Genomic DNA, 14,142 nt, shown 5'->3' with positions numbered 1-14,142 from the left:
CATGCCTTTCAGAAACACATCAGCAATGGTGCTAATAAATAGTACTTCAGACTGCTTAAAACAAAATGAGATTTTGTAAGCAACGTTGTTGTAATCTTGTCAAGATGAGCAGTGCTCATCTAAATTTTATTTATATATATATATATATATTACCAGAAAAAGGTAATTAAAAAAAATAAATTCAAAATTATGCGAACTAGCAGACATTCTCTTACAAGTTCCTTCAATATTTAGCAAAGTTCTATAGCTGATTTGACGTCTTTATCATGCCCTAATTTGTTTGGTGTGTCTGAAAATTAGGTTAAGTTTAAGTTATCGTGGATCTTTCTGTTTCCTGCTATTTGGTGTTTGTCTTCTGTAGACTTGGAAGTTTTGGCCAGTGTTTGTCTCGAAGAGGTTTTCTTAATCAAGAAGTGCAAGACATTTTATCAGCCTGACTCTACACGGATCACTCCTCATGTTTTGCATGCATATTTCAGAGTCTGCATCATAGCAGAAGAGGCGTTGAACTTTGAGAATTCCTAACAGTCTTGGACATTGTGGTTTTAAAATGAGTAGTCCTGCTCCATTTGAGGAAAATATTGACATCATTCTCAATAGTCTAAAATAAGGCTGGGGTGTTATTTACATCTCAAAGTCTCCAGTTGTTGAGATGCTAGTGGCATTGCTACTGCCACAACTGTGGGAGGTTTGTTTTTGCTTGTTTTTTTTATTAAACAGCTCTTCTTTTGACTCTGAGGATTACCTTTTTAATCAAACTTCATTGCATGAAATCTTTTTTTCACGGTTTTCCTCTTTGATTTTTGAAGGCTGGAATTTAATACATACGAACTGGTATGTTAGACTTGGAAGGACCTATTGTATTTTGAAATTAGGCAGCGTTTTAGGAAAATATGTATGAAAGCTGTATTGAGGAAATACTTAATAACTTACAGCATTTTACAAAGGTAAAATGTTCTGTGCCCTGAAGATCTGGTAATCTAAGTAGATAAAGCAGAAGAGCACAGGACAGCAGTTGAAAAAAGATATTGTGATGGGCTTATTGATTATGGGGGATTGCTAGGAGAGATTTGAAGGAGGGGGAAGATAGTGTTTGGGGACAAGGAGAGACTGCTCCAGGGGCTGCCTGAAACAGAATAGAAGAAGACAAAAACAGTAAAACAAGAGGATTAGAGTGAGCATATATAGAACTTTTGTATGAATGTGATAATTGCAAGATGTACCTGCCAGTGCCAGGTTCTGAAACTGAATTTTAGTGAGATTTGTTTTGCCAAATTGTGGGGTTGTATACAGTAGGATTTGAGTCTGTAATATCATAAACTCAAGCAAGACTTAAATTTTGGAGGAGGGGAAATGTCCAGACAAATAAACTATTACTGTTTTGAAGTGTTTGACCAAGAGGAAGTAGGGTTTAAAGTTGCGTCGATGAATGTATTATTCTAGTGGGAGGGCACTTCCTGGTAAGTGGTTATGGTGGGCTCTATGGTTCTCCGCTATGGCTTTTTGTCAAACCAGTCAATTTACCATGAAATGTCTGATCTAGTGGGGTGGTTATTGTTGGCATAAACCATGGATAATAGAGAAAATGTCAAGAAAATGAAGTGGCTTAAAAGTTGCAAGCTGTAAAGATGTGGTGTTCTCAATAGTAACCAATCAGTGAGCATTACTATGGTCTCTGTATTCCATGAGTTATAATTTACTGCCTTTTCAATGCACTGGTGACTAACTATTTTTCCTGTTTTCATTACTTAAGTTTATACCTCAGTTGTTTTTAACGTGCCGAACACAGAAATGCGTGAGACCGAGTTCTCGGAACATAGATCTCAGTGTCGTGCCATTGACGAGCAATAGGTCAACTGGAGTGCACATGAGAACAGTGACAAAAGTAGGATGGCAGCAAGGCTGTTAGCCCTTGTACTTTAATACAGTTGTGACAGGATCCCCTGTGGAGAACAAGGGCTGGTCTACAGTAGAGTTAGGTTGGCTTAAAGTACATTGCTCAAGACTGTAAAAAAAAATTTCACTCCCTGTTCAATGTACTTATGCCACCCTGAGCCCCAGTGTAGACATTGCTAGGTTGATGGAAGAATTCATCAGCCTAGCTACAGCCTCCCGCAGGATTTACTGTAGTGACAGAAGAAGCCACTCCATCGCTGCTGTAAGTGTCCATGCTCCAGCAGTGCAGCCGCAGCGTTTCTAGAGCGGATGTACCCCAAGACTGGAAGGGGAGCAGAGCAAATTTGAGGGGAATTGCATTAGAAGGAAAGAACCAGGCTAGTAACGGCTGAAAATGAGGATAGAGACTAGAGGACCAAAGCAGAGGAGACTATAATAGCCCATAACGTTTATGAACTGAAGGCCCAATGGCCCATTTAATTTAATTGCTAGAATGATCTCTGCAAGTTGCTTGTCTGGAATGCAAAGCGCTTCCTTAAATTGTCTACAAACGAAAGGCTGATTTAGGTGGAGCTGGCTAGGAAGGAGTGGAAATAACTGTAGAAACATTAACTTGTGTAGATTGTACTGTCATGTATGCTAAGATCTCCCCAAACCAATATACCATGTCTTTTCATTGAGAAATAGGATACTATCACTTGGATTTGCAGCTCTTACAAATCTGAAGCTCTGGTTGTGGTATTTATGTGACAGTTGCACCTTAAGTGCTAGAAACTGTACAGACTCGCTGGAAGACTATTCCTGCCACAAAAAGCATATTATCTAAAATAATTTCAGAAAACAGTATCTGAGGATAAGTAATAGACATATCGCTATACAATTAAAGCAATCTGGAAAGCTTCTATTTATTGTGCCATTCAAACCATAGGAAGTATTTTCACACTGACTTCCTGATGCCGCTCTTTACTTCTCAGGTGATCTGACTACTGAAGTCCTTATTCCATGCAAGTTTCCAGATGGAAGGTAAACACCTCCTGTGAGGTCCAGTTTAGAATTAAATTCTTCAACCTCTGTATATAGGGCTCCCCCTCTAGGGGAAAATCAATAATGCACCATTCTTATACAGTCCAAATGAGGATCTCAAAGCGCTGTAAATATTAATGAATTAAGTATCCCAACTACTCTGTGAAGTAGTTGCCACTCCTGTTTTTAGATAGACTGGCCAACTTTAAACATGAAAGTATCTGGCACCACAACCAAGTCTGAGCCAAGAAACCCACAGGTATCTAACCTATGGGTGAAATAGATATGATTTGTAATGTTTGATGGCTCCGGTCTCAGAAATCTATTTACAAAGCAGGTGCCCCCAGGGGGCATTGTGTTTGACGGTTTTCATTATTTTATCTGCGTGTTCATCCTGGATTCTTTGGGCAAAGGGTTTAAAATCAGTACCAAAAAGGAGTGGATAAGAGCCTTTTGCTTCTAGGCAAAGAATTGTTGGGAGGGAACCGCTGGGTCTTTTCACAGCAAGGAGGGTTATTGTAAGGAATTCTCACCTGGTGCATATACTTGATGCCCATTTTGAAATTCCGTGAAATACTTCTTTAATATATCTAGTGTCATCAGTTATGAAGCTTCACTGATTCTGGTGTCTTTGTAAACCAAACCTAGGTCTCGTCTATATTTAAAAGTTAGGTTGACATAGCTACAGCACTCAGTGTTGTGAAAAATTCACACCCCAGAGCTCTGCCAACCTGATTGCAGGTGTAGACGCAGCTAGGTCAATGAAAGAATTCTGCTGCTGCTGCTTGGAGTAGCGAATTACCTACAGTAATGAGAAAAAACACTTCCATCGCTGGAGAAAGCATCTACGTTACGGTGCTACAGCAGCTGCAGTGTCATTGTTGTCCGTAATACAGACATGGGCTTATAGCTTCCAAGGCTAAACCTTTACATTAGTGGGAATCATTTCAAAGTGTTTCAAAATAACAAACATCCTGATTCGGGGGGGAAAATGCGTTAAGGAACTGCCTTTTATGGCTGTCTGAAAATATAATTTGGAAAGCCAGCATGCTTCCCTTAATGTTTAAATAAATTGCTTACTCCTGGAAAGCGCAACAGTGAAATTAAATGAGTAGAGAGAAACATATTCAAGGGAAACATCAATGGGATATGTTCAGATCTCCCAAAAGAATATGGAACTTGGCGAATGTTCACTAGAAGAAAAAATTCTGTAGAAAAAACCTGCCCAAATCATTGGGACGCTTGTTTCTGCCAAAGTGTATTTTATCAGTTAGGAATCTTGCCACAGGCCTTTAAGACAGTGAATGCATTGGACCCCATTAAGGGAGAATTTGAGAACTGCGTCTTCAAATTATTTTCGTTTTACACAAAAACGGAAACTCGTTTTTTCACACACACAGCACTGTAGTTTACACAGTTTATAAACCTATAATGGTCTCTTCCCCAAAAGGCTTAAAATGTAAGTAGCCAAATAGAAAAATATTTTTTTCTTAACTATTAAATATGTTGAGTATTTGTAGAATTCAGAAGGATAACATATAACAATTGAATGTTGGTTATACAGTCAGTTTTGCAAATCAGAAATCGTAAATGTGACGAATTATAACCTGTTGTAATATCGAAGAAACTAAAAAAAAAGCCAGTCAGAAACCCAGTATGCTTTAATCCCTGTGTGCGTAAAACAGACTAAATAAAGCAAACTAAAACATTGTAAGAATAAATAAAAAATGTAGAGTGGAATTTTCAAAAGTGCCTTTGTAACTTATGATTGCGTATCCCAATGGGACCCTGTTTCTAAGTGACTTAAGTGCTTTTTAAATTTCACCCTAAATTTTTACACAGCTTGTTTTCTTACATTTCTTAAATTTTTCTGTAGTTACATGCTTGGGTCATAGCATCCAGGGAAACAAATTATGCCTTGGGTACTAAAGACTATTGATTTGATTCTCAGTTACGCTAAGGCCCCTTTATACAGTTCTGGCATTGTTAAAGTGGTGTAAGGCTTTATCTACACTGGTATAACCTAGAATGTGAATTTAAAACTAGTATAACTAAACTGATGTAAATGCCTATGTGGACACTCATATAAGCTAGAGCGGGTATTGGTAGGGCCGGTGCAAGGATATTTTGCACCCTAGGCGAAACTTCCACCTTGTGACCCCCTCCCCCTCATAGCATTGCTTATTATAAACTTTCAAAAATGAATACTGCATAATGTGGCATTGTTCATTGGAATTAATACACGTTCGGCTTCAAAATTTGGGAGAGTCAAGAGGATGCAAAGAGCAGTAACTGTGTTGGGGACACTATCTGTCAGCTTATTTTTCCATATGAAGTTCACTACATCTTGCGATGATGCACTCTTTTGGACTCGTCTTGCAATAGCTTGCAATTCATTGCACAAGTCAAAGGCATCAATATCTTTAGATTCAACATGTTGCAAAGCTTGCTCCAGATTCAAGCAATGTTCCATAATTTGCATTGGTGTTGTATTTTGCAAACTGTAAACATCATATAGGAAGCCAAATACTGAATTAATTTGCTGCATCAATGTGAATCTTTCTTCAACCAAATGTATTGCTGTGTCGATGACTGCAAAGTAAAAGTTCACGAACTATGAGTCACTATTTGAATTTCATCAACTGTTTGACGTAAAAATTGATAGAGATCAAGATGACTTTTCCTTAAAGTTAAGCAATGTTGATAGTAATCGGAAATACATCCTTTTTAGTCACGTATACTTCCTTCCTTCATTCTTCATCCCTCGGCCCACGCCGCTGCCCACAGCCCCCATTGTCCTGGAACGGCGAACCACGGCCAGTGGGAGCTGCGATCAGCCGAACCTGCGGATGCTGAAGGTAAACAAACCGGCCCGGCCCGCCAATGGATTTCCACGTGCCAAAGGTTGCCGATCCCTGAGATAGATTAAGGCCATGTCTACGCAACCACTTATGTTGGCAAAACTTGCGTAGCTCAGGGAGTGTGAAAAAACACCTCCCTAGTGACATAAGTTTTGCGGGCATAAGTGGTAGTATGCACAATGCTATGTTGGTGGGAGAGCTTCTCCCATCAACATAGCTACTGCTACTCGTGGAGTGTTTTTATTAGACTACGGGAGAGCTGCCTCCCATCGGCATAGAGCAGCTACACGAGCGATCTTACAGCAGTGCAGCTGCATTGGTACAGCGGTGCCGCTGTGAGCCCAGTGTAGACATGGCCTAAGACTGGTTTTCTTTGCTGAAGTTGGTTGGGAACACATTTAAGTTAAACCAAACAAACTACTCTTTTACCCAGTTTTTTGTACTGGTACAAATATTTTGCATAGGGATGTGAATTTTTTTTTTTTACCAAAATAGTTATACCGGCTCATCTAGTGTGGAAGCAGTTAGACTGGTTTAGCTTTATTCCTTTTCCTGTACAGGGAAAGCTATACTGATAGAAGGCGCTGCATCCCGCCAGGGGGAGAAGGGGAGGTTGTACTGCTTTAACTGTACAAGTGTAGTTAACAATACAATTTCTGTATATAGGCGAGCTTTTATACTGAAATGATTGTCCTCACAGGAGTTTGCGCTGGTTTTCTTAAGCCAATTTAATTAAACTAATGCAGGTTTGTGTACAGATAAGTGTTGTGATGAATTCTCCATCACTGGAATCTTTTAAATCAAGATTGGATTTTTTTTTAAAGAAAAAGATGGTATAGTTCGAACAGGAATTATTTCAGGGTTGTTTGACCTCCTGTATAACACAGGCTGTAGGACTAGAATAAATGATCACAGTGGTTTCTTCTGGCCTTAGAATCTGTCGCTATATGTATAATTACTCTAAGGCTTGGTCTAAACTGAAAAATATATCAGCATAGGTATGTTGGTGAGGGGTATGGAAGAAAAATACCGAGGTAGCTCTGCAACAAAAGCCTCGGCAGAGACACATCTATGTAGATGAAAGAGGGCTTCCATTGACATAGCTAACTTCACTTGGGAAGGCGGTGTTCCTATACTGACGGAAACGCCTGTTGGTGTAGGCTGCATCTATGCTATGGCGTCGTGCCAACACGTGGCCTCATAGTCTCCTTAGTGTAGACATACCCTCACTTTAAGGCCCATTTACGCTGCCGGAGTGGTGTAAAGAAACCTTGGAGTAAATGCCTTTGCCTTTAGGCGCAAACTGCTAGGCCACGGGGTCTTCAGAGAACTTGACACGTCAACTGGAGAAGGAAAATAGGTTCTATAAAGAACTTTGTGGGAGGATGTTTATGGTCAGCTGTTGCATTTAGGGTTGGTTTTGAAGACCTACTCCTATTACTGGTGGCAGAAACAAGAGGAAGCATTCCCCAGTCCCTTAATATTTACCGAGCACCCTTCACATATAGGGCAGCACCATTTGTTCATCTTTCTGAAGTATTGAATGTGTTTGTCTGGAGATCAAGGAAGCTATATTCCTCACTTTGCCAGTACTATTCGTTTGTGTCCATAAGAGGATTTTGTTTGTTTTTGCCTATCCTGCATTTGACAGGAAGAAAAAACAAAGCCTCACTTATTTTTATTATTCCTATTACAATGCAAGCTTATCCTTCTGGCCATTCAGAAGCTAACAAAAGCTTTTTTTTTTTTTTTAAATGGTCTCGGCTGATGTAGCTCAGCATGCTAAAGAGGTCTGATGCTGTTTCCCGTGCTTTATTCTCAACTCTGTTACTGCATCTGAAATTTTCACTGCATTGGAAATCTTGACAAGGATGAATTCTGGAGTTGATTAACCTTGAAAGACCTGTAAGTGCTGTGTGTGTGTGGCACTTCCATTGGTACTGTTGATACAAGTAATAAATACATCTGAGCATTGCTGCATTTATATAGTCCGGCACAGCTGTTTCATTGTCAAAGGCACTCTGGTCCCCTCCACAATACAAAAAGCTACTGTGTCGGGGGACCTAGTTACAGCGCAGCTTGGAGTTGCAGTTTAGGCCCTTGTCTAAATTCAACTTACCCACTGGCTTGATTAAAGGTGTGATTTTTTTTTTTAATCCATTCACTTAAATTGGTTCAAAAAGCTCTGTGGACTCTCCTAATCGGATTTAAACCTGGTTTATGTGGGTTTAGCTTGTATTAGTAAATTTATAGGTGCAAGCTAAACAGATCTAACCAGTTTTAGATCAGTATGTGTGTCCACATAAAGGTTTGCCCCAGTGTCACTGAATCCATTTTCAATCTGATTTTAAACTGTTGCGGTTTGTCTGTATGCCAGTCCTTAAATGAGGTTGACCTGTGTAGGAAGTAGGTGTACAGTGTAGTAGTAACTAGGTACCCCAAGATGTCTGCTTTCTATAGCATAAGTAGAATAAACGAAGTATCCATTGTAAAAGGTGAAACGGCAAGGAAAGACAAGAAAATCGTGGTGTCCCATAATGGCTTGTTAAGAGTAACAACTCTTTTAGATGTAAAGAACGAGGAGTACTTGTGGCACCTTAGAGACTAACAAATTTATTTGGGCATAAGCTTTCATGGGCTATGAAATGATGATGAAGTGGGTTTTAGCCCATGAAAGCTTATGCCCAAATAAATTTGTTAGGCTACATCTACACTACCCGCCTGAATCGGCAGGTAGAAATCGATCTCTCGGGAATCGAATTATCGCGTCTCGTCGGGACGTGACAATTGATCCCCGAATCGACGCTTGTACTCCACCAGCGGAGGTAGGAGTAAGCGCCGTCGTCGGGGGAGCTGCGGAGGTCGATTTGCCGCCATCCTCACAGCGGGGTAAGTCGGCTCCGATACGTCGAATTCAGCTACACTATTCGCGTGGCTGAATTTGCGTATCTTAAATCTACCCACCCACCCCCGGTAGTGCGGATGTAGCCTTAGTCTCTAAGGTGCCACAAGTACTCCTTGTTCTTTTTGCTGATATGGACTAACATGGCTACCCCTCTGAAACCTTTTTTAGGTGTGAATGTGTTGGCTATAGGAAAGCCTTCAGCAGTTCCATTTAATCTGAGTGTGTGGGTAAATGTTGTGACTTGTCAGTAATTCCTCCTCTTATATTTTGTGTGATCAGAAAGATGGGTTTTTTTTTTGTTTGTTTTCATTTTAAGAGGTGGTAGCACTATCTCTCAATGAGTGAATGAGACTGATATTGATCTCTGCATGCAGTGTTGTAACCATGTTGGTCCCAGGATATTTAAGAGACAAGGCGGGTAAGGCAATATCTTTTATTGTACCAGTTTCTGTTGGTGAGAGAGAGAGAGACTTTCGAGTTTACAGAGTGCTGGAAACAATCGCTTGGGAATTAGTGAGGAACTTGAGGTGGTAGAGGTTAACCTCTGTTGTGACTGTCTGGTTTAACGTCAGTGTTGGCTCACTTTAAACAGAAGTGATGGTATCCCATCTCATTCAAGGCAAATTTGGGTTCAGAAAGTGAATTACGATAATATTTAGGGTATAGCAAAATCTGAAGCCAATAATAAAACAAGTCTCAAATACTGATTTATCTGAAGCTTTTCTGATCCTGTTTACATTTAGTCATATGAATCTAACAGAGAAACACTAATGGGGGTGGAGGGGAGAGATTGGGTGGTTTATTTTCAAAAGGTGGGCCTTGTCAAAAATTTTGGTTTTTAAAAAACATATGATGGAAAATAACTTAACCTTGAATTAAAAAAACAAAACAATAGTGAGATGTTTATTTGTGTTTAACCCACTTCAGTGTTTTGGTTGTGGTCAGTACTTCAGCGTTGTGCTAACATGTCTTGAAAGTGAAACTGACTGAACTAACTTTTGTTATGCAGGATGAATGCAGTGTAAAAAGACACTTAAATTTTGTTTAAAACCGGTTTTAAACAGAGTCTTAACGTTATGCTGACCCATTCCCATGTGGATTTCGAAGGGAAGAGATTAAAACAAAATGTTCCCTGTGAAGCATCTCTGATTCTGTGGATGAGCTTCCAGGGAGCACAGAAAGGACTTAGCGTCCACTGGTGTATCCTGCAAGCATTGTAAATGTTGTGTATGTTAAAACCAGTCCTAACACTTTTTTGCATTAGTGTTTGTTGCTTTTAAAGCAGGCAGGAAACCCTACTCATGGGTTACATTCCCCAGTTGAGCTAATCTTATTTATAATCTGCTTTAGACAATATGTGTAGATGAGGAGGCGGTAGTTCTTGTGTTTTAAGACACTGGTTGGGAATCGGGAGATCCTAGATCTGCCATAAGCTTCCCTTGTCACCTTGAATCAACCACCAAATCTCTGTGCTTTGGTTGTCTATCTGTTAAATTGGGCGGTGGGAAAGAAGGGGGTGGGGTAGTTCTCTGCCTCACAGGAGGTGTTGAGGATGAATATATTAACACTTGTGAAGCAATCAGATAATTTTGCAGTTAAAGAAATAAGATCAATGACTGGAAGTTGAAGCTAGTCAAATTCAAATCAGAGTGTGCATTTCTAATTGTAAGAGTAATTAACTGTTGAAACAATTCACTAAGTTTCAGAGTAGCAGCCGTGTTAGTCTGTATCCGCAAAAAGAACAGGAGTACTTGTGGCACCTTGGTGCCACAAGTACTCCAATTCACTAAGTGATATGGTAGGTTCTCCCTCACTTGACATCTTTAAGAAAGACATCCAGGCTTGATTTAGTGATGTGCTGTAGTTCAGCTACAAGTCATTGGACTGGATGTAGGAATTACTGGGTGAAATTCGATGGCCTTTGCTAAACAGGATGTCAGACTAGTTGACTACAGCAGTCCCTTCTGACCTTAATCTCTGTATGAGCTATTGCTTTTAAGGCCAGCATGTGTGCTTGTGCTTCAGTTCTTTCAGGTATTTGTTGTAAAAATATTTGGCATTGGTGTGGTGAATAGAAAGCACTCTTATCCTAAACAGAATTTTGAGGCCTTGGTCTAGTTTTGTCTGGATTATGAGATAGTGACTTCTAGTCTGCATGGTGCAGCTCCAGCTTGTCCTCGCTGTAGCCATAGTGATGGTGAAACCACAAGTAGATGTGTTACATAAAAACACAAAACCCGAAAACTAATGAGGGCGTGGATGTTTCTTCATTTGAACCCTGGCCATTAGTCTGCTTAAAGTTCATTACTGTGTCTTCGGAACTGAAGTTTTCCGTTTGTTTCACTTCTGAGGTATTGCCATTCGTTTGCATGAGGGAGTTTTCTAAGCAACTGTAAATGCTCTGAGTGAATGGGTGTAGGCTGTTTTTGCTGCTTTTTTTCTACATTTCAAAGGTCAGTGCTTTGCTATGTAACTTTTTAAAAAATTGCTGAAACCATCAAAAGGAAATATGAGATTATCTTTGGTTCCAGCAATACACAAACTCTCATCTAAAAGCTGTGTAAACACTGAATATAGCATCTGTCAGAGGTTAGGTGGCATGTAAAGGATACGAGTGTGTGACCCAGAGCTAGAATGTAGAGACGTTTCTATACCTGATTACCATAACCACAGCAAGGGTCCCCACATATTGCCAGCAAAAAAATTGCTTTATACTTGCATATGCTAATGTTTTTATGGCCTACAAATGACAGTCCAGAAATTGCACAAGTGATGATAAATATTGTGGCTTTTCCATGTGTGAAGTTAATCCATGTGTGATTAGCAAACATACAATTACATTAAGATAACAAAAAAGACAGAAAATTCGAAGTTAATGTTTGCTTGTTTGCTTACTTTAGTTAGAGTTTGAGATCTTTATGCCATTTTGCAGTTTTGCTCATCTTTCATAGGCCTAGAAACTTTTGACATTTGGTAGGGTAAATGGGTTAGTCTGTCTTGGTAGAGTACTGGAAATATCTTATCTTAATCAACCTTACACGCACTTTCCCCCCCCCCCCCCCCGATTTGTATGCCAAGTTTCAGTTTAGAATGAAATTTTCAAACTGTTTATATTCCCTGAAAATAAAGGTTTGAATCTAGCCCCTTAGCTACAGTGCTGCTTAATCTCTCCAGGATATTTGCTTGGTCCAAACTTCTGTGGATGCATACTTTGATTTTTACCTAGAGGAACGTAGCAAATCTGGATTTGTATGTATAAGTAGGAGCACACACCTTACATGTGACTTCAAATCTTTGGAACTGCTTACATTTAAATTACATAAATCTTGCGTCTGGACTTAAATTTTTAGGACTGGCTTGTTTGTTTGATTCATAGGAAGAGATTTAGCCATTGGAAGGATCTTTTTTTGGTACACCTCTTTCCAGAGGCCTTTCACTGAGGAGAGTAGTGACTATGGTTAGAAAGAGGTCTTGCACGGAAAATTGCAAAGGCTGCTAAGCTGATTCATATTTCCACCAAGCTGAAGTACATCATCGTTGTCTTTACAAGGTGGACTTGGAGGGTTTTGTAACTGGAAAGTTTTGCAAATAAAGCTGTTCACTGGCTATTTCATAGCTTTATTAGTGGTTTGTTTTTTAAAGCAAGTGCATGCTGAAATGATTTCTGCCTAGTACAGAGTTTGATTGGTAAACTATTCTAGTCCAAAGGAAGGATAATTTTTTAACCTGAAAAGTAGTTTGTTTTGTACAGACTGCATCTAGTAATGAAAATCGGTTTGTTCTAATTTTTTTTCTTGTGAATTACAAACATGCTTTGAAGCGGAATGTCTCTAGATGAGAGGTCAAGGATGTACTGCTCTCAGTACAGATATTGAGATAAGAAAACCTTTCCGCAAATTCTCTAGATAAACTAATTTATTTTGCTAACTACTTGCCTACTCTTTTGAAATAAAAGTCCAACTGACTAAAGGAATGGCTTTTCTTAAGTGAGTCAGCTTTTATATTCCTTTAGTTAGTAAAGCCACTTATCTGTACACTGAATATTCTTTGCCACTGTGTTTCTGGTTTTGGATAACATCTCATTTAGGTTTAGTTAAAAAGTTCTGGTATCACAAACCATTAGGGTTCCTGTCACATAATTTAGGTGTATTGAAACAATTAGGGTTGTGTTCCAGGAAACAGGAATAGCAACATAATTCACATTCGCTATCAATAAGTGAACAGTCAGGTAAGCAGCCACCTCTAATCCTGAAACAAAATTAGTTTTTAAAAGATGAGACTGAACCATCTGCTATTGGATACTTCCCAGTTTGCTCATAGCCTGCATTGCCAGGCTAATTATTTTATACTTTGTAACATGAGCTGTGTACGTTTCATTCTTAGATTGAAGACTAAGCTTTGATCTATGTCCCAGCTGTTTCCAACTGCCTGCAAGGAATTCATGATCACATGACCCTGGATATGGATGTCGTCTTGTCGGATTTTGTTCGCTCAACGGGGGCGGAGCCAGGACTGGCCAGAGACCTACTTGAAGGTAAAGAGTGAGTGATGGGGTAGGAACAGTTAATTCTTCAGTAGGTTTTGTATTGGTATAAATGATAGAAAAAGGAGTCGAGAGAGGGGTAGGTAGGCTGTCAGTGGGGGTAGTACTACACATATTAAGATTACCTGTATAGCACAGTTAGTGCAATCTTGGCTTGATCTCATGTTCCATGTCACTACAGTAACGAACCTCAAATGATTGCTAGGGGTAGAACGTATAAAACAAAAGTATAGTGTTGGAATATGCCTTTTATTCTTGCATGGTGCACACCATAAGCAACCATCTAAAGGGCTAAAAAAAAAAATCTGTTCAGAGGTGTTTTCTAAAGCTTGAACAAATTGTACTGGAAAAAGAGCCTTTAGTGTCGTTTCAATGTACTCTACCACATGGCTATTTCAGACTTTTGTGAGTGATTGTGTTGTGAAGGTGTGAATTTCACTTGTGCCCTTTTTGCCTCTGAACTACTCACTTGCAAACTTTTCTGCTATTACTCTTTGCCCTAACCTTGATCTTGGATTAAGACTATACAAATGCAGTAAACTTGTCTCATCTCTCAGATTAGTAATTTTCCATGCATTTAGTAATCGGACAGCTTTTTATCCTAAAAATTGCAGCTTCCAAAAATGTATACAACCGTGGGGATGTGTTGTGCTTTAGACATATAGATCCCAAAGCAAATACAATCTGAATTGTAAAATCTAGTTTGGAACAGCTATTTCTCATTACATTAATTCTACATTTCTTATCAGTGTATTAATATTAGCTCTTGCCTACGTAGCATTCTGATAGCATGCGATTTTTGTTTTTTTCATAGGAGCATAGTGTAGGTCAGTGGTTCTTAACCAGGGTACACAAACCCCTGCAGGTACGCAGAGGTCTTCCAGGGGTACATAAACTCATCTAGAGAGTTGCCT

General features: G+C 39.4%; 1 protein-coding gene across 1 annotated transcript in view; it reads left to right on the top strand.

The window, feature by feature from the left end:
- OTUD7B (OTU deubiquitinase 7B) overlaps positions 1–14,142 on the top strand; it is a 69,121-nt gene that overhangs the window by 18,074 nt on the left and 36,905 nt on the right. The window contains exon 2 of the mRNA XM_026656289.2: positions 13,069–13,219. Within this exon, the coding sequence (XP_026512074.1) occupies positions 13,135–13,219 (85 nt within the window). The 5' untranslated portion in view covers positions 13,069–13,134. The remainder of the gene's footprint in view (positions 1–13,068; positions 13,220–14,142) is intronic.

This window comes from Terrapene carolina, unplaced genomic scaffold (genome assembly GCF_002925995.2).
Source record: "Terrapene carolina triunguis isolate 2854851 unplaced genomic scaffold, T_m_triunguis-2.0 Scaffold227, whole genome shotgun sequence".
Taxonomy (NCBI): Eukaryota; Metazoa; Chordata; order Testudines; family Emydidae; genus Terrapene; species Terrapene triunguis.
The sequence above is the reverse complement of the archived record's forward strand: the minus strand, read 5'-3'. Positions and strand labels throughout refer to the sequence as shown.